Below are 26,220 nucleotides of genomic sequence, written 5' to 3' on the forward strand. Positions count from 1 at the left end.
ATGTTGACCAATGAAAGCCTTAGAGGATGTTGAGAGCAAGCAGCCACAGATACCCACAAACTTTCATACAGGAGAGGATTCGTAGCTTTGTTCCTCCATGCACTGTCATGAAGGAGTTGCAGTGCCAAACATACAGGAACTTGGTAGCTACAGCCACGTCCTCTGAATTGTTAAAGGCCACCATTGAGATGGGTGCGTTGGTTGACTGACTCACTCAATGACCCTGTAATCGGAAACAGCGTCGCTCGTCGGGCAGAGTGGCTCTCTCCCAGATCATTACATTTACACGTGCATATCGGAAAGGGACTAGCAGGTTAAAGCACACTGCAAACGAGAGAACAGGGAAGGATCCTACCAGGCGAGGGAGGAGTTAGGATAGGGCAAAGATCATGGATGTCTGAAGGCCGGTTAAGCCGCCAAAAGTGTACCGACAGAAAGTTTTCAAAAATGACTGGTGCCTAATAACGTTCCAGTAACATAAAAAAAAACATATCTGGATATTCCTTTGACCTCATATGTCCTAATAATGATACTGTAATGTTAGCTGATGTAGAAAAAAGTTTCAAAAGGTAACACAAGGAAAACGTTTATAGTTATCATTGTATTGCTTTGGTTGATGTACTGAAATGATGCAAAATACAAGGTTTACCAAAAATACAAACACACTATGAAATATTTGGCAGCTAGACACTATTCCGTAACAATATACCCGATCCCAGATATTCAGTTACTGTCCCCAAGGTCTCCTGAATGATCTAAGGTCTACTGAATGCTCTTACTGAGTGACAGTAGCTAATTACTGAAACAAAACTCCCTATTCTTTCCTTGTGGGTATTACCATTTCATTCCTCTGGAGGGAGGCAACAGCTCAACTGTACCAGTTGAAAGGCAGACGTCAATTGACTACATGATACAGTAGCTCCAAAATATATAGCATGCTATGACGAAAGTGGCCGTTTATCAAACCACAAGAGTCCTTACAATAGCCCCAATGGTCTTGGGATCGTGGGAATGCGTGTCTTACTGCAGGATAGGAAATCAGAATAAGCTGAACTCCCGGTCCGTCATTGACATCTCTTTCACGAACCTGAGGGAAAAGGAGTAGGCAGAGTGAGAACAAGGCCACTGGCACATCTGACTTCCAAGAAACAAATTGTGAAGCTAAAGTCAGACATGACACTCACTTGGTCATCTCACTGTTCTTGCGGGGGAATCGTCTGACTTGGGTCCAGCGTTCCTGCGTATTCTGTTGGCCTCCATTGGGCATCCACCATCCATACTGCTGGCTGTCTGTCAGGGGCACTGAGTACAGCTGGTTTGGGGCTAGGGAAGATAGAGCCCATGTCAGTCAATACTGATCCTAGGGATGATAAGTGTATTCCATTAATGCAAAAAGAAGGTCACATAAACTAACATCTGGGTGTCTGAACCCGTTTGAGCATCTCTCTGTATCGCTCCTGGCTCCCCTGGTGTATGTCTGGGCTGAAAGGAGGTGGCTGGTTGTAGATGCTGCAGGTATCAGTGCATTTTGGGGGTCCCCTCTGGGCTTGGATAGGGGGCAGTCTTGACTGTTTGGTACAGCTCCTTAAATCAACCTCATCTGTAAAGGTCAGGGAGTCTGGCGTGCTTTTACCTTCAAATGATTATCCATGTCAGCTTATATCATAATTTACAGACTGACAAATGTGGAATTATTATAATTGAACATTAATAATTGAACATTTAGCTAAAATGTTCATGTTTAGAAATAATAACCAAGTAAGGTAAAAAAAAATTTTTTTTAAATGTCCCTCAATTTTATTCTGTTACTACACAGTTCTTCCGGTAAATGTGTTTTTGGAAAAATGTCTTTGGAAATTGTTAAAAGTAATCCATGTGCATAGTAGAGTTATATTGTTTGTTAAACTTTGAAATCAATATTGTTTGTTAAACTTTGAAATCAATGTTTTTTGTTTGGTATGGCTACATTTTAAAGTGAAACATCTGAATCTCAGCGTAATTCCGTTACTATGGAATTGCCCAAACCAAAGGCCAATGTAGATCGAATTAACAAAGCCCTTGTCACTCACCAACGTGGGAAGCAGACGCTCGTGGATTCACTAGCATCTTGTCTCCGATGGGATTTTGATAGCCCAAATGTGTTATCCCGAAGAAAGCCATCAAGTACCGTCGCCAGCAACAGTCTGAAGCTGTCCAGGATAGCATAAAAACGTGGGCAAGTCAAGGCAAGCGCTCTGTAAATAAATCACAATGTCTTCTGTTTTACACGGAACCATGGTAACAAATACCAACCATCAGCTGGACTTCCGCCTATCAGTGGGTGGAGCCGGGGTTAGCGCTATTTTGAATCCTTGGCACGTTCCTATCCTCCCTAAACCCAACCGGTCTACAGGATCGGTGAGTCTTTTTTAAATGATTTTTATTAACAACAAATCAATACATAAAGCACATGAGGGAACACAAGCATACATAGATTACAAACAATAGACAATCGAGCTAGGGGATACAATATCACATTACAATTACACAAGGACCTTAAGGAACATGCATATACTTACAATTCTAACAGCTTTTTTGTTAGTAGAGCATTAAACCGTCTTAAAATACAGTTCAATTTCTTTTTGTAGGGTACGAAAATGTGGTTTTCTGTTTGTAAATTTACATTCGTGTATATGAAATTTGGCCAAAAGAATAATGAAATTAATTACATAAAAATGTTTCCGCTTATTTCTATTGTATGTAAAGAATCCAAACAGTACATCTCTCCACAATAGTGTACAATAGGATCGGTGAGTCCCCCGCGCTAACGCAGGCTAATGTGACTCTTAAGGATCCGCTCCTTTTTTCCATTTTTGCCTAAAATGACAACCCAAATCTAACTGTTTGTAGCTCAGGACCTGAAGCAAGGATATGCATATTATTGATACTATTTCAAAGGGAACACTTTGAAATTTGTGGAAATTTTAAATTAATGTAGGAGAATATAACACATTAGATCTGGTAAAAAAAGGTTATTTTTTCATTTTTTTTTTGTACCATCATCTTTGAAATGCAAGAGAAAGGCCATAATGTATAATTCCAGCCCAGGAGCAATTTAGATTTTGGCCACTAGATGGAAGCAGTGTATGTGCAAAGCTTTATACTGATCCAATGAACCATTGCATTTATGTTCAAAATGTTGTATCAAGACTGCCCAAATGTGCCTAATTGGGTTATTAATACATTTTCAAGTTCATAACTGTTCACTCTCCTCAAACAATAGCATGGTATTCTTTCACTGTAATAGCTACTGTAGATGTATTGTTACTTACAACCTCATGCTCATGTGACAAAGTGAAAATGAAGAGTTTCCATCAACCTCACCCGCAATGTAGATATCGAAGAACGCCGCAGTTCGCGGGTAGACTAGTGGGTGAAACCATTCACTGGTTTCACCCACTGATACAAATAAAGTTTCCTTTCATTATGTGTTGTTGAATTCATAAGAATATTTGCTGCCATTGTAGTAAGGTTGGCATACGAGAGGTTTTCGGACTTACCATTTTTGTATTATTTTCTTTGAAAGAACAACTAGTGGGTTTTTGAGTGCTTCTCCCTGATTTGGGAAGTTGGTCTGCCTGCTCCTCAGTCTGAGAGAGATATTCTGAGAGCAGGTTTGTGTCCTCTTCCTCTGTAAATAAAAACTGTTTAAACCTGTCACAATAGTGTCAAAGTCAATAGCGAATGTGATTATCTTACTACCTTAATAGGTTTATATAAAAAGGGTTGTGCTTGTGCTCTGTATTTATGGATTAATATCACTTCACATTGAGGACATGTATCATTACTGTTGCTCATATCTTAAAATATATATTGTGTCCTACCTAACCAGTGAACGTGTGGCTGTGACCGTCCTGTCAATGCCTGTCACCACTGTTTGATATCTTTTACTGCAGATATGCTTTTCTGCATTTAAATTATTTTTTAACAACGCATGTATACTATATGATCACTTTGTGGATTGAGTCTGAGAGATATTCTGACAGCAGTGAACATGTGGCTGTGACCGTCCTGTCAATGCCTGTCATCACTGTTTGATATCTTTTACTGCAGATCAAAACCGAGTCAACTTGAAGTGTGGGTGTCCGTGTGCCTTTCTTCTCAGGGGCTATGTGACGTTGGTTACACTCATTTTAACCAACCCTGCCCTTACATAACCCTTACATTAACCGTCCCAAGTATCCCATTTAGACTTTGCCGTGGAGCCTGGGCGAAGAAGCAGGGGTCTGTTCAAAAGGTTGAGATGTTACAAAACATCCAGATATAATTGCATTTTGACAGATGCTCTTCTTGCTCCATTATTATTTTTTTTTATCGAACAATGTGCTTGAGACAAAAGGTGAGCAGGGAAGATGTGTAACAACAGGTACATTAAGAACGATGATATGCTGAGAAGTTTTTATTCGGATCCCCAATAGCTGGGGCGGCAGGTAGCCTAGTGGTTAGAGTGTTGGGCAAGTATCTGAAAGGTTTGCCAGGTCAAATCCATGAGCTGACAAGGTCAATAATCTGAACAACCCACTGTTCCTAGGCTGTCATTTTAAATAAGAGTTTGTTCTTAACTAACTTGCCTAGTTAAATAAAATAATCTGTTGAAGAAGCAGTAGTGGAGAGCATGACAAAATACGGAACACTAATGGACAAGAACAGCAACACAAATGTAAACTAAGACCACAATGACTAAGGAAACATATTACTATTTTTTTTAAAGAAGAAGAAAGAGAAAATAAAGAAAAAAAAATCAACATTGTGCTCTATTTGCCAGTTTAACATCTTTTTTCAAATAATGCATGTACTGTGTTTATTGTAGGCACTGTGACAAACATTCTTTATAGTGGTTCAGAAGGAACACAATAAATAGACCACAAATGTTTTTTTCTCAATTTCCGCCTGAATGACTTGCCCAAAGTAAACTGCCTGTTGCTCAGGCCCTGAAGCCAGGATATACATATAATTGGTACCATTGGAAAGACAACACTTTGAAGTTTGTAGAAATGTTAAAATAATGTAGGTGAATATAACACAATAGATATGATAGGAGAAAATCCAAAGACAAATCAACCGGAATTTTTGTTTTTTGAGAGACAATGCTCTTACAATGGATTGTATAGGGGCATACTGAATTCTAGCTCCCAGGATGCAATTCCTATGGCTTCCACAGGGTGTCAGCAGTCTATGTTCAAGGTTTCAGGCTTGTAACTTCCAAAACAAATAACGGCGGAACCAACCATCTCAAATTTAGACTCATCAGACCAAAGGACAGATTTCCACCGGTCTAATGTCCATTGCTCATGTTTCTTGGCCCAAGCAAGTCTCTTCTTCTTATTGGTGTCCTTTAGTAGTGGTTTCTTTGCAGCAATTCGACCATAAAGGCCTGATTCACGCAGTCTCCTCTGAACAGTTGATGTTGAGATGTGTCTGTTACTTGAACTCTGTGAAGCATTTAAACTCAGCAAAAAAAGAAACGTCCTCTCACTGTCAACTGCATTTATTTTCAGCAAAATATTTGTATGAACATAACAAGATTCAACAACTGAGACATAAACTGAACAAGTTGTACAGACTTGTGACTAACAGGAATGTAATAATGTGTACGTGAACAAAGGGGGGGGTCAAAATCAAAAGTAACAGTCAGTATCTGGTGTGGCCACCAGCTGCATTAACTTCTTAATAATAAAATTAATCGCTTACCTTTGATGATCTTCGGATGTTTGCACTCACGAGACTCCCAGTTACACAATAAATGTTCCTTTTGTTCCATAAAGATTCTTTTAAAATCCAAAAACCTCCCTTTGGTTGGCGCGTTATGTTCAGAAATCCACTTGCTCGAGCGGTCACGATGGGGCAGACGAAAATTCCAAATAGTAAAGTTTGTAGAAACAGGTCAAACGTTTTTTCTAATCAATCCTCAGGTTGTTTTTACAATAAATAATCGATAATATTTCAACCGGACTGTAGCTTTTTCAATAGGAGTGAGAGAGAAAATGTCTGCTCCAAGCTGCTCACGCATGCAAAACTCTGCTGGCACCCAGCCATCCAATGACACGATGTGATCTTTCTCGATTATTTTTTCAGAATAAAAGCCTGAAACTATGTCTAAAGACTATTCACACCATGTGGAAGCCGTAGGAAAAGGAATCTGGTTGATATCCCTTTAAATTGAGGGAAGGCATGCAATGGAAAAGAGAGGTTTCAGGAAAAACTGCACTTCCTGGTTGGATATTCCTCATGTTTTAGCCTGCAATATCAGTTCTGTTATACTCACAGACAATATTTTGACAGTTTTGGAAACTTTAGAGTATTTTACTATCCTAATCAGACAATTATATGCATATTCTAGATTCTAGGCCTGAGAAATAGGCAGTTTCATTTGGGTACGTTTTTCATCCAAACATCAAAATACTGCCCCCTACACTCAAGAGGTTAAGTACTGCAGTGTATCTCCTCTTCATGGACTGCATCAGATTTGCCTGTGAGATGTTACCCCACTCTTCCACCAAGTCACCTGCAAGTTCCCGGACATTTCTGGGGGGAATGGCCCTAGCCCTAGCCCTCACCCTCTGATCCAACAGGTCCCAGACGTGCTCAATGGGATTGAGATCTGGGCTCTTTGCTGGCCATGGCAGAACACTGACAGGAAATCACGCACAGAACGAGCAGTATGGCTGGTGGCAATGTCATGCTGGAGGGTCATGTCAGGATGAGCCTGCAGGAAGGGTACCACATGAGGGAGGAGGATGTCTTCCCTGTAACAACAAGCTTAGTCCGATGACGCTGTGACACACTGCCCCAGACCATGTCGGACCCTCCACCTCCAAATCGATCCCGCTCCAGAGTACAGGCCTCTGTGTAACACTCATTCCTTCGACGATAAACACGAATCCGACCATCACCCCTGGTGAGACAAAACCGCCTACAGACCTACAGGCCTACAAGCCCTCAGTCCAGCCTCTCTCAGCCTATTGTGGACAGTCTGAGCACTATTGGAGGGATTGTGCATTCCTGGTGTAACTCAGGCAGTTGTTGTTGCCATCCAGTACCTGTCCCGCAGGTGTGATGTTCAGATGTACCGATCCTGTGCAGGTGTTGTTACACGTGGTCTGCCACTGCAAGGACGAGCTTTTTGTATTGACTGTGTCTTAAAGTAATGATGGACTGTTAATAATCGTTGCTTATTTGAACTGTTCTTGCCATAATATGGACTTGATATTTTATTAAATAGGGCTATCTTCTGTATACCACCCCAACCTTGTCATAACACAACTGATTGGCTCAAACGTATTAAGAAGGAAAGCGATTACACAAATTAACAAGGCAATTGAAATGCATTCCAGGTGACTACCTCCTGAAGATGGTTGAGATAAAAAAATATATTTTACCAGGCAAGTCAGTTAAGAACTAATTCTTATTTTACAATGACGGCCTACCTCGGCCAACCCCTCTCCTAACCCATACGATGCTCAGCCAATTGTGCAAAGCCCTATGGGATTCCCGATCACGGCTAGTTGTGATACAGCCCGGAATCAAACCAGGGTCTGTAGTGACACCTCTAGCACTGAGTTGCAGTGCCTTAGACCGCTAGACCACTCAGGAGCCCAAATGCCAAGAGTGTGCAAAGCTGTCATCAATGTAAAGGGTGGCTACTTTGAAGAATATCAAATATAAAATATTTTCTGTTTTGACCTTTTTTGGTCTCTTCCATATGTGTTATTTCATAGTTCTGATGTCTTCACTATTATTCTAAAATGTAGAAAATAGTAAAATTAAAGAAAACCCCTGGAATGAGTAGGTGTTCAAACTTTGACTGGTACTGTATATCATAATAATATAATTGTTTCAGTGTCAGCAACCGTTTACAGCATCCTGCACACTGCTCCTGCCTCCCTGCTCACAAAGATACTACTGCCGAATGATTCTAGCACAGATTGTGGTACAGAAGGTGTTATAAGCCTGACTGAAAGTGACAGACTGTCCTGGCCTTAAATAGCCTTACTGAAGAGCTCAGTGACTTTCATCGTGGCACCATTATAGGATGCATCTTTCCGGCAAGTCTGCCCTGTTAGAGCTGCCATGGTCAATTGTAAGTGCTGTCATTGTGATGTGGAAACAACGGCTCAGCCACAAAGGGGTAGACCACACAAGTTCACAGAACGAGTGCTGAAACGCGGAGCGTGTAAACATTTTCTGTCCTTGGTTGCAACACTCACTACTGAGTTCCAAACTGCCTCTGAAAGCAACCTCAGCACAAGAACTGTTCGCCGGGAGCTTCATGAAATGGGTTTTCATGGCCCAGCAGCCACACACAAGCCTAAGATCACCATGCACAATGCCAAGTGTCCGCTGGAGTGGTGTAAAGCTCGCCGCCATTGGACTCTGGAGCATTCTCTGGAGTGATGAATCGCGCTTCACCATCTGGCAGTACGACGGAGGAATCTGGGTTTGGCGGATGTCAGGAGAACGCTACCTGCCACAATGTATAGTGCCAACTGTAAAGTTTGGTGGATGAGGAATAATGGTCTAGGGCTGTTTTGGGGAGAGCCCTTTCCTGTTTCAGCATGACAATGCCCCCAGTGTACAAAGTGAGATCCATACAGATATGGTTTGTCGAGATCAGTGCGGAAGAACTTGACTCTCCTTGACAGAGCCCTGACCTCAACCACATCGAACACCTTTGGGATAAATTGGAACGCCGACTGCGAGCCAGGCCTAATCGCCCAACATCAGTGATCAACCTCACTAATGCTCATGTGGCTGAATGGAAGCAAGTTTCTGCAGCAATGTTCCAACACGTCGGTGATCGCCCACAACCAGGTGCACTTAGTCGAGGTCTGGAAGGACGACTACAAGCAGATCTTCTTCCACAGGAACAAGAGGGTTGCCACCATAGCCAAAGAGGTTGGGAATTGGAATTGGAATGGGAATTGGGAGGTTGTGAAATGACATTGTAGTGCTAGGACAACAACCTATACCCTCAATGTCAGCAAAACAAAGGAGTTGATTGTTGATGTCAGGAAGCGGAGGAGGGAACATGCCCGATTCATGTCAATCGGACTGCAGTAGAGAAAGTCAGTCGTTTTAACCTGTTACTCCTACCCCCTACTTTTTCGAACATTCTGTTAAAAATCGCGCAACATTTCAGCGCCCTGCTACTCATGCCAGGAATATAGTATATGCATATGATTAGTATGTGTGGATAGAAAACACTCAGACGTTTATAAAACTGGTTAAATCACGGCTGTGACTATAACAGAACGTGCGTTTCATCGAAAAGTGCAGGAAAATCTGATCACTGAAAATGGGAAAATATATCCATGCGCCACTTGAACCCATTGTTAAACGTGAACCACATTAAATGGGGCCGAGGTTGCAATACCTACAGCTTCCACACGATGTCAACAGTCTTGTCATTTGCCTACTATTTGTTTCTTGGTCAAACAGACGCAAGGCAGCGCCTTTCTTCCGGTCTCCGACCGGATATTTTGGTTGAGATTTACCTGGACATTATTTCCAGACGTACAGCTATAGAATATACATCGCCTCATGATCAATTTGATCGCTTATTAACGTTTACTAATACCTAAAGTTGCATTACAAAAGTATTTCGAAGTGTTTTGTGAAAGTTTATCGTCGACTTTTTTAATTTAAAAAAATGACGTTACGTTATAAAACGCTATTTTTTTCTTTGATCACACAGTCTTCATAGATCGATATCTAGGCTATATATGGACCGATTTAATCGAAAAAAAGACCCAATAGTGATGTTTATGGGACATCTAGGAGTGCCAACAAAGAAGATGGTCAAAGGTAATGAATGTTTTATATTTTATTTGTGCGTTTTGTGTAGCGCCGACTATGCTAATTATTTTGTTTACGTCCCCTGCGGGTCTTTTGGGGTGTTACATGCTATCAGATAATAGCTTCTCATGCTTTCGCCGAAAAGCATTTTAAAAATCTGACTTGTTGCCTGGATTCACAACGAGTGTAGCTTTAATTCAGTACCCTGCATGTGTATTTTAATGAACGTTTGAGTTTTAACGAGTGCTATTAGCATTTAGCGTAGCGCATTTGCATTTCCAGATGTCTAGATGGGACGCCTGCGTGCCGGGTAGGAGCAAGAGGTTGTTCCTCTGTGTCCACAACACCGATGACTTGACATGGACCAACAACAACACCACTCTTGTCAAGAGGGTGCAACACCACCTTAACGTCCTAAACCGGCTTAAGAAATTCCCACCCATCCAGGACATCTACTTGAAACGGTGCCTGGGGAAGTCCCGCAGCATCATCAAAAACCGCACACGCCCCAGCCACGAGCTGTTCACTCCTTTACCGTCGGAGCATGAGGTCTGACACCAACAGGCTCAAGGACAGTTTCTATCTACAAGCCATCAGACTGCAGAACACAAACTGGACCGACCACCTGCACTGATTGTCCACACCGTTGCACTCAATCACACACGTAAACATTCATGCTACACACACATCACAATTGCTGCTACCAGACTCTTATTTACTATTGTTAATACTGCACAATTTAAACACTTGCCCCCCAATCCAAATACATGTGTATATATTGTCCTATAAATTGTGCCTGCATGTATACATGCCATTTAGCAGACACTTTTACACAAAGCTACTTATAGTAATGCATGCATATATTTTACGTATGGGTGGTCCCGGAAATCGAACCCACTACCGTTACAAGCACCATGCTCCATCAATTGAGCTAAGTATTATACTTATGCTAAAATGTCTATTCTACTCAGCCATTTACTTTATGTTTGTATTTGTATATTTTATTATTTCTTGTTGTTGCATTGTCAAGAAGGACCCTGCAAGTAAGCAGTTTGCTGGACCGTATATACCATATGTATCCTGTAAAAGCCACTAATAAAACCTGAAACTTGAATAGTGTTTCCTCACAAACCTTTTTACACATGACAATTGGGGGTCTAGGTTCTGTTCTCACACTGTTGCACATATCGCTCAGCTGATTAAAGTGTGGTATTGCACTGTTATCCTGCACTATTAGAAAAAAAGGTGCTATCTAGAACCTAAAAGGGTTCATTGGCTGACCCCATAGGAAAACCCTTTCATTAACCTGTTTGGCTCCATGCAGAACCATTTTGGTTCCAGGTAGAACTGTTTTGGGTTCCATGTAAAAAAATCCTTTCCACAGAGGATTCTACATGGAACCTAGAAGATTTCTCCTATGAGGACAGCAAAAGAATCCGTTTGGAACGCTTTTTTCTAAGAGTGTGCATTATTGTTCACATAATGGACAAATTTGAGCGTTGGGCCAGTAACCGAAAGGTTTGAATACCTGAGTTGTCAAGGTGAAAAATCCGTCGCCGTGTCCTTGAGCAAGGCACTTAATGGGCAATTCTGCCTCTTTACAACCTCATCTTCAGCACCAAACCAGTGTCTACTTATGTGAAAACAGTGCGTTTCTATTATCTGTGGGTAAAAAGATAAGAAAAAAGGTCCTAAAAAAATGACATTACAGGGTAATCTTGAAAGCAAAAAAAAAAAACGGGTTTCTTGCTCACCCCCCCCCCCCCCCCAAAAAAAAAATCACTGTTAACTTTTGATGATGGGTAGAACTTTTTCACATTATATTTTTTTCTATGAATGTGCTATTTCACATATGTTGACACTCGTACTGTGCTGGAGATAATGAAAATGACGACGAAAAGTGGTGGAATTGCCCTTTAACCCTAATTTGACTATGGCTGACCCTGTAAAAGAAAAAAAAACACATTTCACTGCAGCTATTAGGTGTACGCAAAAAAAAAAAAAAAATGACACAGCAATCTTTGCTTTATTTTTCTTCTTCCTGTTCGCTCAGAACAAATATGGTGACATCTCAGAAAGCCTCAAACTTAAAGAGAAGCTAAGCTGCAAAAATGTCACATGGTACTTGCACAAAGTCTATGTTCAATTTATTTCACTTTCATTAGAATGTGGATTGTCAGTTTTTAATTACTCATCTACTTTTTTTAATCTATATTCTGCCAAAAAGCATTTTATCAGCTCAAGAACTCTGGCTCTAAGACTTGCCTGGATGTGGGAGAAAAGAATAAGGGCGGGAAACCAGTTATCTTGCACATGCCACAACATGGGAGGAAACCAGGTACTTTAGTATAAATCATGTACAATATACAGAGCCATGTGTGTGCAGGTTCCACATAATTACCACAGTTTTTTCCTAAACATAACATTTCTGCGTTTAGTATTTTGAGTACACATCCCACTAAGCTGTGTCTGCATGTGACCCCTGGGGCAGTGCATGTGACCCCTGGAGCAGTGCTGGTTGTTACTGAACTCTCTCGCCTGTAGAAATGTGGTGGACCCTGCGCAAGTGTGGAATTTCACACCTGTACGTAACCATGACATTCTAAACGGTCAAGAAATATTTTATTAGGGTTAGTTTATTTCACAATGATAATAACAATGATAATAAATACATCTATTTTTCACTGCTCTGGAAGTCTTATTGTGGGTCTTGTACATGGGTTTGTTCCATATACAGTATTTGGAGACCATTTGGAAGTCATTTTCTCCTCTCCAGGACAAAAGGACAAAACACTGATTGTTGTCTTATATTGCAGCACAAGAACATGAACTACTTTACAGTATATACATGCTGTTACGCACAGCTTGGCTATATTAATGCTGCACTGTTTTTTAGGAGGCAAGTGCAGAACAGAGCATTGTGGTCACTTGCAGTGCACAATAGCCTTTTATTCTGCTCAACATTGTTCTAATTATGTTGTGTGTGTGTGTATATGGTGCTCTCTCCTGAAGAATCGCTCTTCTGGCAAATGCTTGACAGTAGACCGAGATAAAGTGGTGATGAATAGCTGTGACTCAGCCAGCTGAGCAATGGGATCCATGGAGGAAGGTGGACTTGGAAGGTGGACTCCCCATGATGCACTGTTTTGATTACAACACATGAATTGATGAAATATGGCACACTGCCCAGTTTGAATGAATGTTTTGTATTATTTATTTATTAAAAGGAAGAAGTTGAAAATGTTGAGGCTTTTGAAGATCTTTTGTAGAGGTTCCCAATTAGAGGAACGTGTGATCGTTTCTGTTTTGGCACTAGTGCTTTACACACTCCGAAATACACATTTCAATTTGTGAGATTCTTTACAATTCACCATCCCAAACGACATTTGTTTTGCTTCAGGTTGTTTGTGTACTGTGTGTCGCATATATTGTAGCTATCCTCGCTATTTGAGCTATGTTACAATTACTAGCAAGTGCGTTAACCCTATTTGCGCGATGCATAGGGTGCTTTCTTTTTTTCCCACCAGCGACGCGGATTCGCTTCCCTGAACCGCCGTTCTCTACAATAGCATGAAGAATTAAACCAAGCATAAACATCGTTCTAATAATCCCCTCTGAAATAAAGTATTTTCAGATAATGGACTAAGGACATCTTCCATACCAGATGATGACCTGTTGACCTTTACTATTTAGCATTTAAAGTGTTTGCCTTTTGGTATCTCTTCCATGTTCGTTCATGCGGTTTAATATATGACTGTATTGATAATCCCAGTCAGTATTGGCCTCTAGTAGCCTACTACTACTGATCCACTTAATGTACATGTCAGTGTGCTAGTTCTTCACTTTGATTGGTGTATTATTCTCTGAAGAGTGCACACTAGAACTCCGCCCCATCCATCTTTTTTTGTTGTCTTTGGGAATGTGCCGTCACTGAAGCCATCAGTAATGGGAAGTGCATCGAGCGCTGGTGAGTTTCTCTTTAAACCAATAAAATCACTGAATTCCGTTGTGTCATTTTAACAGGGAAGAAGGAAACTACGCTCGAGATGCACTGCAAGTAGCCTGGTGATTTACAGAAGTGTCGGTTGGGGTTTGCGCTGTAATCGCCGCATTCTCAGTTAAAGTGAATCGTTTGAATTGGAAATGGCTGGAAGTAAGTGTTTATAAAATAAAATAAAAAGGTATTGCTCTGCCTACTACGAACACATTGACAGCTAGCCGCGCGTTAACGGGTCATGCTGACTGCATGCTTGTCATTCTGTCAAAACAGCCACGAATATGATGCTGGGATGTTTTAGCTAACGTCTGTTTGGTGTTTTGTTGTTAAAGAAACTCGTGTCATTTCATAGTTAGTTACTTTGGTGGGTAACCTTGGTCCACATCTTTTGTACAGAGCGTGGCTAGTTTGCTAGCTAGCTAACCTAACGTCTCCGTGTACAGGTGCAAATTCGTCAAAGTTAGCTAGCTTGGCTAGCTAAACGTACCCCGTGTTATTTGTGGTCACAGCACGGCTAGATGGGTTGAGCCCTTTTAAATACGGGATTGGGTGGAGGATTTGGCTAATAACATTAGAGTGGGTGGTGTGTTGTGACTATTTGTGTTTGCAAAGTGGAGAATGCTTATCCCGAGAGAGGTGCACATTCTGTAAACTGTAACTAGCTAGCTAATATTACATTGACCGTTTAATTATCTCTCCCTGCTCTTGTTGTGGGTCCTCTCTCTCCCTGACCCAAGAGAGACCCGCCGGTGGTGCCATTGCACAACAAGGACCTGGTATGATTATGATTACTAGCGCTTACAGAAATAGTGATGTAACTGTGTCGTCTTGCATGTAGATTTTGTGTATTTCTAAGTGGACTTATTTAGTCTATTCCACTTTAATATTATGTGACAAAACATCGATTTATAGCAATGTATCTTGATTTAGAAGAGTTATACAAGGACTTCAGTCTTTAAGATAAGAGTATTACTATTTTTGAAGGTGGCACACGTCTCGATTTCGTACCAGCCATATGAGAAAAGGTTGGCCTAAAATGGTGTAATATAATGTTGATGGTGGTTTTATAGACTATAAAGGCTGTGTTTTTAAGTGTCCTTTTCAAGTAAAGTGGCATTTGTCAAAAATATTTAGGGCTAAAACTGTTGTCCTGAAAAGAAAACGACAAGTGCTTCCTGAAAGTAGATCTACATTTTCCAAATATCCGTTCCTCTATGTCCAATATTACTGCCTATAGCACACACGGAGGTACAACTAAGAATGTTACAATCTATTGTTCTTTCACTTATTGGTGCCACCCTCCTCTATTTATCCCAAGGCGGTTTCGCTGAATGTCTAGAAAGTTCATTGTTTGAAAGCAGTGTTTAACTTGTTTTGTGTTTGGAAAGTGTTTGTGTCTGTCTGTACTCCATTGGTATGAATCATGGTCAGTCAGTGCCCAGAGCAGTGCTCTAGTCTATTTGCGTAATGTTATGATATTCAACAAATAGTTTTTACTTGAAGTCACGCCTTCAATAGGCCTACGCTATTAAACTAGATCACAATGTACTGTATTGTTCTTGTGTGAACGTGTGTGTGTGTGTTCCTCCTACAGGTGTTCTCATAAATGTTAGGCCAATCAAGCCTGTTCTCGATAATAACTTGTCTTTTGACATTTACCTTTGCCTAGGAAAAATGAGCTCCATTCCCCTCTCTCGGTCCGAGGTGTTTGGAGAGCTGCGGAAGGAGCTGCATGAGGATGAGGAGTTCCGTCAGTCCGACGCTCACATCTTCATCATCATGGGAGCATCGGTGAGGGGGGAATTCTTTGATAATTTGATCAATGATCCTGCATGGTTTAGACCTTCAAAGCACTGTCAAAAATTATTTGTATCGTTACAAAAGTTGTTTGAGTAAATGGAATAATGGATGTGAGTGTGTGTGTTGGATGCTTACTGGAGGGAGTGACTGACCAAATAAGTGAATCCGATTGTGAACATCTAACCTTTTTGTGGACATTTATGAAATGCTCGGAAAATGTATGAGGGATTATGAAATTAAACCTGTAATGCATTCTTTAGCTAGGTTTCCATTATATTGGCGACAGATTTTCATGGGAATATTCTCAAATCTGCATAAAAACAATATGCGTATTTTCCATAATGTTGTTTCCATAAAATGTACTTTTTGCATATAAAAGGCTGTGCGAGATGACGACGTGCACATAAAAATTTATTTCGCGGTTAAATTCCCATGTACCAAATAAATAAAGTTAGAGGTTTCCAACGCATTTTCAACTCTACTGATGGTTTTCTCACCAAATTGGTTTTGTTACTGTATATAGAGAATGTGCCGACTCTGATATTTGCACATGCGCTCTAGCCAACAGTGCTATCTGCACTCTGTTGGCTGGAGTACATGTATAGCCTACATGATGAGGTTATTATGGACAAAAGAGCAATATTATTTTTTATATGTCATGGCAGCCGAGCATCGATTATCAGAATAAGATCCTCAATATTTATTGAAAAGGAGCATCGAGCTCATCACCTTGCACTTTCACCACCCTGTGAAGTTCATCACTTATTTCATCAGTAGCCTAATAAACGGCATGCTTTTTTGTAGTGGGAGGACCACACATGTCATCGCGGGACTCCAAGCTTACTTTCATATGATGGTTGTTATATCAATGTTTGTGTGTAAAAGTGTTTCCACCAACAATTCTCGCAATATTAATTTGACCGACACAGAAATATCCCACCTTGTGTAGCGTGTTGTTTTGTCGACATTTGGAAAGTTTACCGAAAAATGTTCTGTTGCCATCAGGCTTGTCATTACTTTTAATTTAAAAAAAAAAATGTTTTATCCGACATGTACTTTACTCACATAAAAAGGTTGGTTAATGAGGAAGGCCAGATTAATCCAGTGCCTTAGATTTGCCAAACTATTTACTAAATATAGGCTACCAAACTGCAGAATCTGTTAACTATTTTATAAACACTTTATACTAGATTTTAGGTGGACATAGAAGGAAACACATTTTGTGAGAAAGTGTGTGTTGAAAATTTAAAACGGAAAAGAGGTTGCACATGACTGTTTTGAGGAAATGTCTAAATTTCATTGAGACACATAACAGCGCTTGTGTAACTAAGCAACCCCAGAATCACTTGAGCTTTCTGTAGTCAGGCCTTGATACAGAGAACATATCAAGGTTCCTGATTGTTGGTTATGGTTTGGACACAGGCTGTTAGCCAATCATGGTCAGCTCAGACTAATTGTTAGGCAATCATTTGGTCACGGACAGTTTGTTGGCCAATCATGGTGTAAGAACGGATCTTTTGTTGACCAATTGTTTTGAGAGCTCAGCATAATGACCAAGATACCCAGTCATTTAGAGCGAGTTTAACGAGCCAGAATTTCATATTTCCCACAGCCTATAATAATTTATTCTCCTTTCAATACCTACTAAGATTATCAATCCAGTGACTAAGTCCAGTCACTCCGAAGTTGCATTTTCTTATACTATTTCCTTCTCTAGGAATGACACCCTCTAGGCCTACACGGTTTATTTCCTGTTTCCTTGTTCTCTGCTGACTTGTAAGATGTGCCTAGTTGCTGATAAAGTGTGGGAGAGTAGTTCTGATTTTTAATTATTCCGCCCACTTCTCTTCCATTTACTTTCTCCTGCTCTATTTACTTTTGTTTGAAAGGAGTGGAACGAGGGCTGAATAGTGCAGTGTCACTGTCTGTCAGCAGTTTCCTGTCATAGCAATATAGGCAAGTCTGGAATCAGGATGGGGGAAGGGTAATGGTAAGGCAGAGCTGTGGTTTGTAGGAACAGTGATTGTACTACAAAAGGCTATGCATAGGCTATTGTAAAATATGCTTTGTTTCCAATGCTGCAGTCTGTCCTTGTCACTCCACAAGCACAAACCAATCACCAGCTAAACCAATCACCAGCTGGTGTTGCACGTGCACACCACCTCACTCAACATGGCCTCATTGCAGTTGCTGTGCCAATGAAAGGGTTCAGTAAATATTGCACGCTTACCTTGGTACAGGCTTGCTGCATGGTACTTCGCCTAATGGTGATGTAAGATTGTAGGCCAAATATTCATCTGTTGATACATGGCACAGGACCATGGTCACATTTCCAATTATTGAAGGTAATCTCTATGTTCACTTCACTGAAGCAATGAAAACAGCCTAGTTTCTCTCACCATGACTATCTAATAAGGCTTATGTTTCATCTCGTGACTCCAAGTTTACGTCGATATGATGGTTATTATATCAATATTTGTGCATAAACGCGTTTCCACAACCATTTCTTGTATCATTAACACAGAAAGATCCCACCATGTCGAACAATATCTGTCGACATTTATAAAATTGTACGGAAACTTCCTGTTTTCATCACAGCTGTGGTGGTAATCTTTTATATGGTATGACTTAACTTGCATAAAAACTGGATGGAAACGTGGTAATTGAGATGGTGTGTGTGTGTGAGTCTCCTTTTGTGAAAGGGAGAGAGAGGAATATAGTGGGATCGGTGTTCATGCCTCATCATGAACGGAACAGTGAAGAGATGTTTGCCGAGTCACCCTACATTTGCATTTTTCTCTCAGCTGAGGCAGGACAGTAGGCCAGCATTTCATAGTACATCAGTTTAAAGGTGTAACTCAATGTGTCATTTTAAAGGCACACTAAGCAAATGATTCAGTATTACACAGCAAACCAACACACCTCACTGGAATAGGAGACAGATAAGCTCACAAAGAACAGTCAATAAGGCCATTCGGATGAATGATTTATTTTTGAAGCATTTCCTCAAGTGACAAACATCAGATAACCCAGCATTCGCTGGAAAACATTACTGAGGGACCTGTGGAATAGTGGTGCTGAAACTAGTGAGGAATGCTTTGTTAGAATTTTTTTTTTTTGTGTGTTCCTCAGTTACTGTTCCTGTATTGATGTTTAACAGTGTAGCTCTGTCGTCTATAGTTTTATTTATTTATTATTCTCTGTGGTGATAGGTAATCTCTCATTTATTCCATACCAGCTTTCGTAAGGGTTATTGCCTTCAGAATATTCTTTGGCTTTGTACTCTGCCAGTTTTCCTCAGGCTGTGTCACTGCTGCTGCCTCTTTGTAGTAAGCAGTGCTCCCAGTTGGATTACTGCTATTGCGTAAATCCTAAATAGGCCACTACAGCCTACTAGTAACTGTCCAAACTGCAACCAGCAGTAGTATCAAGTAAGGAACCCTTTTATTTATAGCCTTGTTTACTGTACTAGTAATCGCCACACTGACAGACCTTGAATGAGCTGTCTTGTAGTGCCACTAGGCTATATAGGCCAGGGGCCTCTGTTTCAACTAACATTTTAGTGGTGACTAATCTCTGTTTTACAATGCTCTTTAGGGGGATCTAGCCAAAAAGAAAATCTACCCAACTCTATGGTGAGTATGTGTAGCCCAGGGCAGTTGTGAGGTGTCACGTAATAAGACTAATTATGAGCCTTTCTCTATTCCCCCCCCCACACTCAGGTGGTTGTTTAGAGATGGGCTCCTTCCTGAACAGACTCACTTTGTGGGCTTTGCCCGCTCTGACCTCACAGTGGATGCCATCAAAACTGCCTGTATGCCCTATCTGAAGGTAAGACTTTCCCATTAACACACCATCTAGCATTACACAAGGACCCACAGTTAATGCATTTGTGTTTGTGCATGTGCTAAACACCAATGACATCATTCCTATCTCTCTGTGGTCCCAGGTGGCAGACTCTGAGGCTGAGCGGTTGTCTGTGTTCTTCAGCCGTAACTCTTATGTCAGTGGGAAGTACGCGGATGAGAGTGCCTTCTCCAACCTCCACACCCACCTGCTGTCCCTGCCCGGGGGTGGTGAGGCCAACCGCCTCTTCTACCTGGCCCTGCCGCCCAGCATCTACCACGATGTCACCAAGAACATTAAGCACCACTGCATGAGCACCAAGTCAGTGAGCCTGTTATGTCTACTGTAGTTCTGACGGTCTGTCTCGGACTCCCTCTCCTCTGAATCCTTCTCTATTGGTAGGGACTGGGACAGGCCTTGTCATATTTAATCCACTTGCTGTATATGTAATTGGTATTTGTCTGGGAAAGGTTGGTCATGAGATGAAAGTTCCTCTCTTCTGCTGTTAAATAACCAAAACAGGCTGAACTCCCCTCCCTATCTGTGCGTGTTTAGTAGGGGCTGGAACAGGGTGATTGTGGAGAAGCCGTTTGGTCGTGACCTGCAGAGCTCTGAGGAGCTGTCCACCCACCTCTCCTCCCTGTTTACTGAGGATCAGATCTACCGCATAGACCACTACCTGGGCAAGGAGATGGTGCAGAACCTCATGGTCCTCAGGTACAGAGTTGAGAGAACATGAATAAACCTTGTCACAGACAGCTGTGTCTCTCAGCTATGTCCATGTCAATAAGTCTGAGGTTAAACGGTGGTAAATGTTCCAGGTTTGGGAACCGGATCTTTGGGCCAATCTGGAACAGGGACAGCATAGCGTGCGTGGTCCTCACCTTCAAAGAACCCTTCGGCACCCAGGGCCGAGGCGGCTACTTTGATGACTTTGGCATTATCCGGTAGGGGGAATTGCCTTCGTGCTTAATGAAATCAAAACCTCAATGAAGGCATTTATTCTTGCCGTCTTCTACTAGTCCGTCTAACTTCTCACCACCAATTCCGTATTTTCTTTAGTGATGTCATGCAGAACCACTTGCTCCAGATGCTCTCTCTGGTTGCCATGGAGAAGCCGGCCTCCACCAGCTCTGATGATGTCAGGGATGAAAAGGTACAGTAACATGGGCACAACCTGGTTAAAGCCCAAAACACGTCTCTACTTGACTTTACCATTGGCTCCTCTAGAAAACTACTGATATCATCTTTATAAGTTAAAAAAACAAACAACGGAATCAACAATTTGTCTTCAAACCTATCACTTCATACTTACTCTCCCTGACCACTGTCTCCCCCTGCAGGTGAAGGTGCTGAAGTGCATCGCCCCCATTACCATGTCAGATGTGGTGTTGGGGCAGTACGTGGGCGACCCAGAGGGAGAAGGGGACGCCAAGCTGGGTTACCTTGATGACCCCACTGTCCCCAAAGGCTCCACCCAGGCCACCTTTGCCACAGCTGTGCTCTACGTGCACAACGAGCGCTGGGATGGTGAGAACCTCTGCTTTCTCTCTCCATCGCATGGTGTTGCTTGTTGTGCTTTCACTTTCTGGTCAAACCAGCTCACTACTCAGTGATAACTCTTAAAGGCCCAGTGCAGTGAAAAACAGGATTATATTTTTTTGTTTTATCTGTACTGTACCAGTCAAAAGTTTGGACACACCTATTCATTCAAAGGTTTTTCACTATTTTCGACACTTTGGAATAAGTACTGTAAGTATTGGTACTGTATTTCCACACGAAGGTTCAAATAAAATTGTGAAAGTTATGACAATGCCCTTAGTATAAGAGCTATTTGAACAGACAGCCAGAGATTTTTAGAGATTTTTGGTGGGAGGTAGTTTTGGCCTTCCATGGTCGCATCACCATGTGGTAAATGAGTTAGACCAATAACAACACATTTTCAGTTTCCCCCTCCTTGCTCAAACCCCTCTGACAGTATTCGCAAAATTCTTGCTTGAGAAATTGCTCTTTCTAAGAAGCATTATTTTTTATTTTTGACCATTGTTTTCAATTAAAATCACAGTAAGGTACTTAATTGTTACCCAGAAATCATTTAATAGAGATAAAAACGGCTGCATTGGACATTTTTTAAACAACTATGTTCATCCAAAAGGTGTTCCCTTCATCCTGCGTTGCGGCAAAGCCCTGAATGAGCGGAAAGCAGAGGTCCGGTTGCAGTTCACCGACGTCCCGGGGGACATCTTTGGCGCGCAGTGTCGAAGGAATGAGCTGGTGGTGCGCGTGCAGCCCAACGAGGCTGTCTACGCCAAAATGATGAGCAAGAAACCAGGAGTGTACTTCCACCCCGAGGAGACGGAGCTAGACCTCACCTACAAGAGCAGATACAAGGTGAGATACTGAATGAACACACACCCAATCATTCCTAGAAAAGGGACACCCACACACACTACCTCGCCACACTCTCCAATTTTAGCAACCCATATGCAGGCACAAATGTTATTTGCTCCATTTTCACTGTAATCTTCTCTCCTCAGGATGTGAAGTTGCCAGACGCCTACGAGCGTCTCATCCTGGACGTCTTCTGTGGCAGCCAGATGCACTTTGTCAGAAGGTCAGTCAGTCCGTCTGTCTCGGCAGTTCCCTCTGTTGCCATAATGTTTTGTGTTATGTAAATAAGACCATGGACATGCATTAGGGTTGGGCCGTATCCAGATTTCCCACCCTGTTTCTGTACCATATTATGGTATTACTGGAAGTGCACACAAGGGGGGTGCACTCCCAGGTAGGGGTGTGCAGAGTACTCGGACAAAAGGAGTATTGTAGCAGAAATGGCAAATTTTCAGAATACGATTATGACAAGTATTTTATATATTTTTTTGTAATTATGTCAATTATCTCTTTCACTCAAACCGTGTGAAGCGCTGTGTGATCCGAACTATTGTCTAGGTCTGTCTTAAGAAAACGGGCGGGGTATCGGTTGAGCCTGCTGCAACGATTGGATTAGACCAAGCCCCCCAAAAAAAAAAAAAAATCGGTATTGAAAATCATACCATCGGCATTTTGAAATACCCCGGTATACAGTATATCGCCCAAGCCTAACATGCATTATTCTGTCCACTACATAGTGCCATAAGGTTGCTTCTCCCATTGGCTGCATTACTGTATGTGGTACTGTCCCTTACATTATATTTTCTCTTAGTGATGAGCTGAGGGAAGCCTGGAGGATCTTTACGCCTCTCCTTCATCAGATAGAGAATGAGAAGACTCCCCCCACACCCTACAAATATGGAAGGTAAGATTTACCAGTCACAGTTTAACAACTGACATCTCATGTCAATAGTCACATTCATTTTTCAGGGATATTGTTATTTTTGTGATGGATTTGTTCCTTTCCTTCCTAGCCGGGGTCCAACGGAAGCGGACGAGCTCTCAAAGAGGGTCGGTTTCCGTTACGAAGGAACATACAAATGGGTCAACCCCCACCGACTGTGAGAGAGGGAGAGGGATGGGTAGAGAAAGGAGGCAGGGTGGGGTAAATGAGTAGCTTTACGTTGCAATATGTTTGAATGTCTTCTTTGGGTCTGGTGGTTTCTACTATTGCTCTTTCTTTTCCAGACCTGTCACGGCAACCGCCAAGAAAGACTAGGAAATATGGAAAGGAAGCTATTTAATAGTATTGGAGCATAGCCTAGGTCTCAGGTACTACATTAATGCTCTGGTGTCACTTGTATCTGTCAGGTCTTAACTAGGGAGGGAGGAGGTGCTTAACCACTGGGGAACAAGGGAAGAGCGAGTGAACACTAGCCCAATTCTGTTTCAGCTTTTACCTCTCAGAAGCCGTGGATGCGATCCGATTCTCTACCCTTCACCCAGGAGTGAGCACTTACTTCCAACATACTCATCACATCAGTCCATCCCATAAGGGGGAGGGGAGGGAAGGTGTACAATTGCAAACCTCGGACTGGGAGAGTGGTAGAGAATGGGACTGATTCCATTGAATGGGTATAAGCATGGGCTGGAGAGGTTTCCACTTTCTTCAGTACACACTTCAGGCAGAGAAACAGAATTAGGCTACTCCTAGACAAAACATTCTACAGCTCTGTGATCAGCTAGTGATCATAGCTACCAAAAGTTAGACCTGGGTGTTTTTACATGGAGACTGAGAACAAAACATGGGTTAACCTGTTTTACTGGTGGGAATTACAATGAATGTCTACTATCCTCTGCTATTATCACCTTGAGATTTGGCAATGAGGCCAAAACTTGTGGATACCGTTATGTCTGTGTTCAGTATGAAGGAAGTTAGAGGTAGTTTCGTGAGACCCTGTTAACTACTGTAGTGTTCGCATGAATGACTGGCATGGCTTAATCTTTGAGACAAGCATATGCTACTAGCAGGATCAACCAGGTATCTGCTATTATGCTAGTAGATACCTATAGACTTTGTCATTGCGCTAACGCTAGTTAACATTTGCTTGCCCGACTACCTCTAACGTCCTTCATACTGGACACCATCTGACTCTGGGGAAGTAAACATTGCCTCATTGCCAAAATCCCAAAGTATCCCTTTAACAGATTAAGTTTTTTTCTATTAATGTAATCTTTTTGTTTTTCATTTGCTATTTTGGACCAAGCAAAATCATGATTGCATAATAATTGTTGCGTTGAAGTGGGTTGGTTTAAAGCATGGTGGTTGAATGCAGGGGTCAATATTTTCTGCAGGCAGTTTCCTCTTAAATTTCTTACAAAGCAAAATTGTACAAGAACAAGGCTTTAGTGTGCTTAATTCCAAGAAAAGAGCTGTGACTTTCATTCCTTTTTGTTTACATTTTCAGGCCTATTAAGTTACTGATGTTTGTTTAGAAACAAAGTCTGTCACAGGGTCAACATATGATGCCATCTTTATAATGACGTACTTTATTGCTATAGACCGAACATTCATGTTATATTTCCAAACTTGCAATAAACCAGTAATTTCTTCAGTGTGCATTCTCAATTGATACTGATATTTTGTGTTAAGGGGTTGGTCTGTGTGTGTATACACACACCCAACCAGTCAAGTTTGGACACCTACTCATTCCAAGGTTTCTTTTCACTTTTCTACATTGTACAATAATAGTGAAGACATCAAAACTAAGAAATAACATATGGAATCATGTAGTTAACAAAAATGTTAACAAATATTTTGAGATTCTTCCAATACTTTGATGACAACTTCGACAGTGCATGTCAGAGCAAAAACCAAGCCATGAGCTTGAAGGAATTGTCGAGGCAATTCCGTAGAGCTCAAACAGGATTTTTGTCGAGGCACAGATCTGGGGAAGGGTACCAAAAAATGTCTGCAGCATTTGAAGGTCCCCAAGAACACAGTGGCATCCATCATTCTTAAATGGAAGAAGTTTGGAATCACCAAGACTCTTCCTACAGCTGGCCGCCTGGCCAAACTGAGCTATCAGGGGAAGGGCCTTGGTCAGGGAGGTGACCAAGAAATCGATGGTCACTCTGACAGAGCTCCAGAGTTCCTTTGTGGAGATGGGAGAACCTTCCAGAAGGACAACCATCTCTGCAACACTCCACTAATTAGGCCTTTATAGTAGAGTGGCCAGACAGAAGCCACTCCTCAGTAAAAATGCACATGACAGCCTGCTTGGAATTTGCTAAAAGGCACCTAAAGAACTCTCAGACCATGAGAAACAAGATTCTCTGCTCTGATGAAACCAAGATTGAACTCTTTGGCTTGAAGGCCAAGCGTCACATCTGGAGGAAACCTGGCACCATCCCTACAGTGAAGTATGGTGGTGGCGTTATCATGCTGTGGGGATGTTTTTCAGCGGCAAGGACTGGGAGACTAGTCAGGATCGAGGGAAAGATGAACGAAGCAAAGTATAGAGAGATCCTTGATAAACCTGCTCTAGAGCGCTCAGGACCTCCGACCGGGGTGAAGGTTCACCTTCCAACAGGACAACGGCCCTAAGCACACAGCCAAGACAACACAGGAGTGGCATCGGAACAAGTCTCTGAGCCCGGACGTATACCCGATCGAACATCTCTGGAGACCTGAAAATAGCTGTGCAGCAACGCTCCCCATCCAACCCGACAGAGCTTCTGTGGATCTGCAGCAAAGAATGGGAGAAACTCCCAAAATACAGTTGTGGCCAGCTTGTAGCATCATACCCAAGAACACTCGAGGCTGTAATCACTGCCAAAAGTGCTTCAACAAAGTAATGAGTAAAGGGTCTGAATACTTATCTAAATGTAATCTTTCAGTTTTTATTTTTATAAATTAGCAAAAAAATCTAAACATGTTTTTGCTTTGTCATTATGGGGTATTGTGTGTACATTGAGGTAAAAAAAAAACAATAACCTAACAAAATGTAGAAAAAGTAAAGGGTTCTGAATACTTTCCGAAGGCACTGTGTGTGTGTGTATACACAGTGGGGAGAACAAGTATTTGATACACTGCCGATTTTGCAGGTTTTCATACTTACAAAGCATGTAGAGGTCTGTAATTTTTATCATCTGTGAGAGACTGAATCTAAAACAAAAATCCAAAAAATCACATTGCATTGTATGATTTTTAAGTAATTAATTAGCATTTTATTGCATGACATAAGTATTTGATACATCAGAAAAGCAGAACTTAATATTTGGTACAGAAACCTTTGTTTGCAATTACAGAGATCATACATTTCTTGTAGTTCTTGACCAGGTTTGCACACACTGCAGCAGGGATTTTGGCC

General features: G+C 41.6%; 2 protein-coding genes across 8 annotated transcripts; one reads left to right on the forward strand and one right to left on the reverse strand.

Moving 5' to 3' along the window:
• Window positions 1-582: 582 nt before the first annotated feature.
• On the reverse strand, window positions 583-2,373 carry LOC115131920 (sperm microtubule inner protein 11-like). Its single transcript, XM_029664010.2, has 4 exons — window positions 2,070-2,373; window positions 1,415-1,633; window positions 1,185-1,323; window positions 583-1,087 (listed from the first exon to the last, which is right to left on the reverse strand). The coding sequence occupies exons 1-4, from the start codon at window positions 2,203-2,205 to the stop codon at window positions 1,039-1,041; spliced, it is 543 nt and encodes a 180-aa protein (XP_029519870.1). The 5' UTR covers window positions 2,206-2,373; the 3' UTR covers window positions 583-1,038.
• An 11,341-nt stretch (window positions 2,374-13,714) lies between these two features.
• On the forward strand, window positions 13,715-24,462 carry LOC115131922 (glucose-6-phosphate 1-dehydrogenase). 7 transcript variants are annotated; one of them, XM_029664012.2, is made up of 14 exons: window positions 13,765-13,801; window positions 14,569-14,607; window positions 15,501-15,622; window positions 19,229-19,266; window positions 19,354-19,462; window positions 19,581-19,798; window positions 20,033-20,194; window positions 20,299-20,424; window positions 20,540-20,633; window positions 20,821-21,007; window positions 21,633-21,868; window positions 22,015-22,091; window positions 22,680-22,772; window positions 22,882-24,462. In XM_029664012.2, exons 1-14 carry the CDS (start codon window positions 13,780-13,782, stop codon window positions 22,970-22,972), a joined length of 1,614 nt encoding a protein of 537 aa, XP_029519872.1. In that variant the 5' UTR covers window positions 13,765-13,779; the 3' UTR covers window positions 22,973-24,462. The 7 variants fall into 7 exon arrangements, with proteins under 7 accessions (XP_029519876.1, XP_029519875.1, XP_029519872.1 ...); XM_029664013.2 differs by having other exon boundaries at window positions 20,036-20,194; XM_029664014.2 differs by lacking the exon at window positions 13,765-13,801 and adding an exon at window positions 13,826-13,987.
• The last annotated feature ends 1,758 nt before the right edge of the window (window positions 24,463-26,220 follow it).

The sequence above is a fragment of the Oncorhynchus nerka genome, linkage group LG7 (assembly GCF_034236695.1).
Source record: "Oncorhynchus nerka isolate Pitt River linkage group LG7, Oner_Uvic_2.0, whole genome shotgun sequence".
Lineage (NCBI taxonomy): Eukaryota > Metazoa > Chordata > Actinopteri > Salmoniformes > Salmonidae > Oncorhynchus > Oncorhynchus nerka.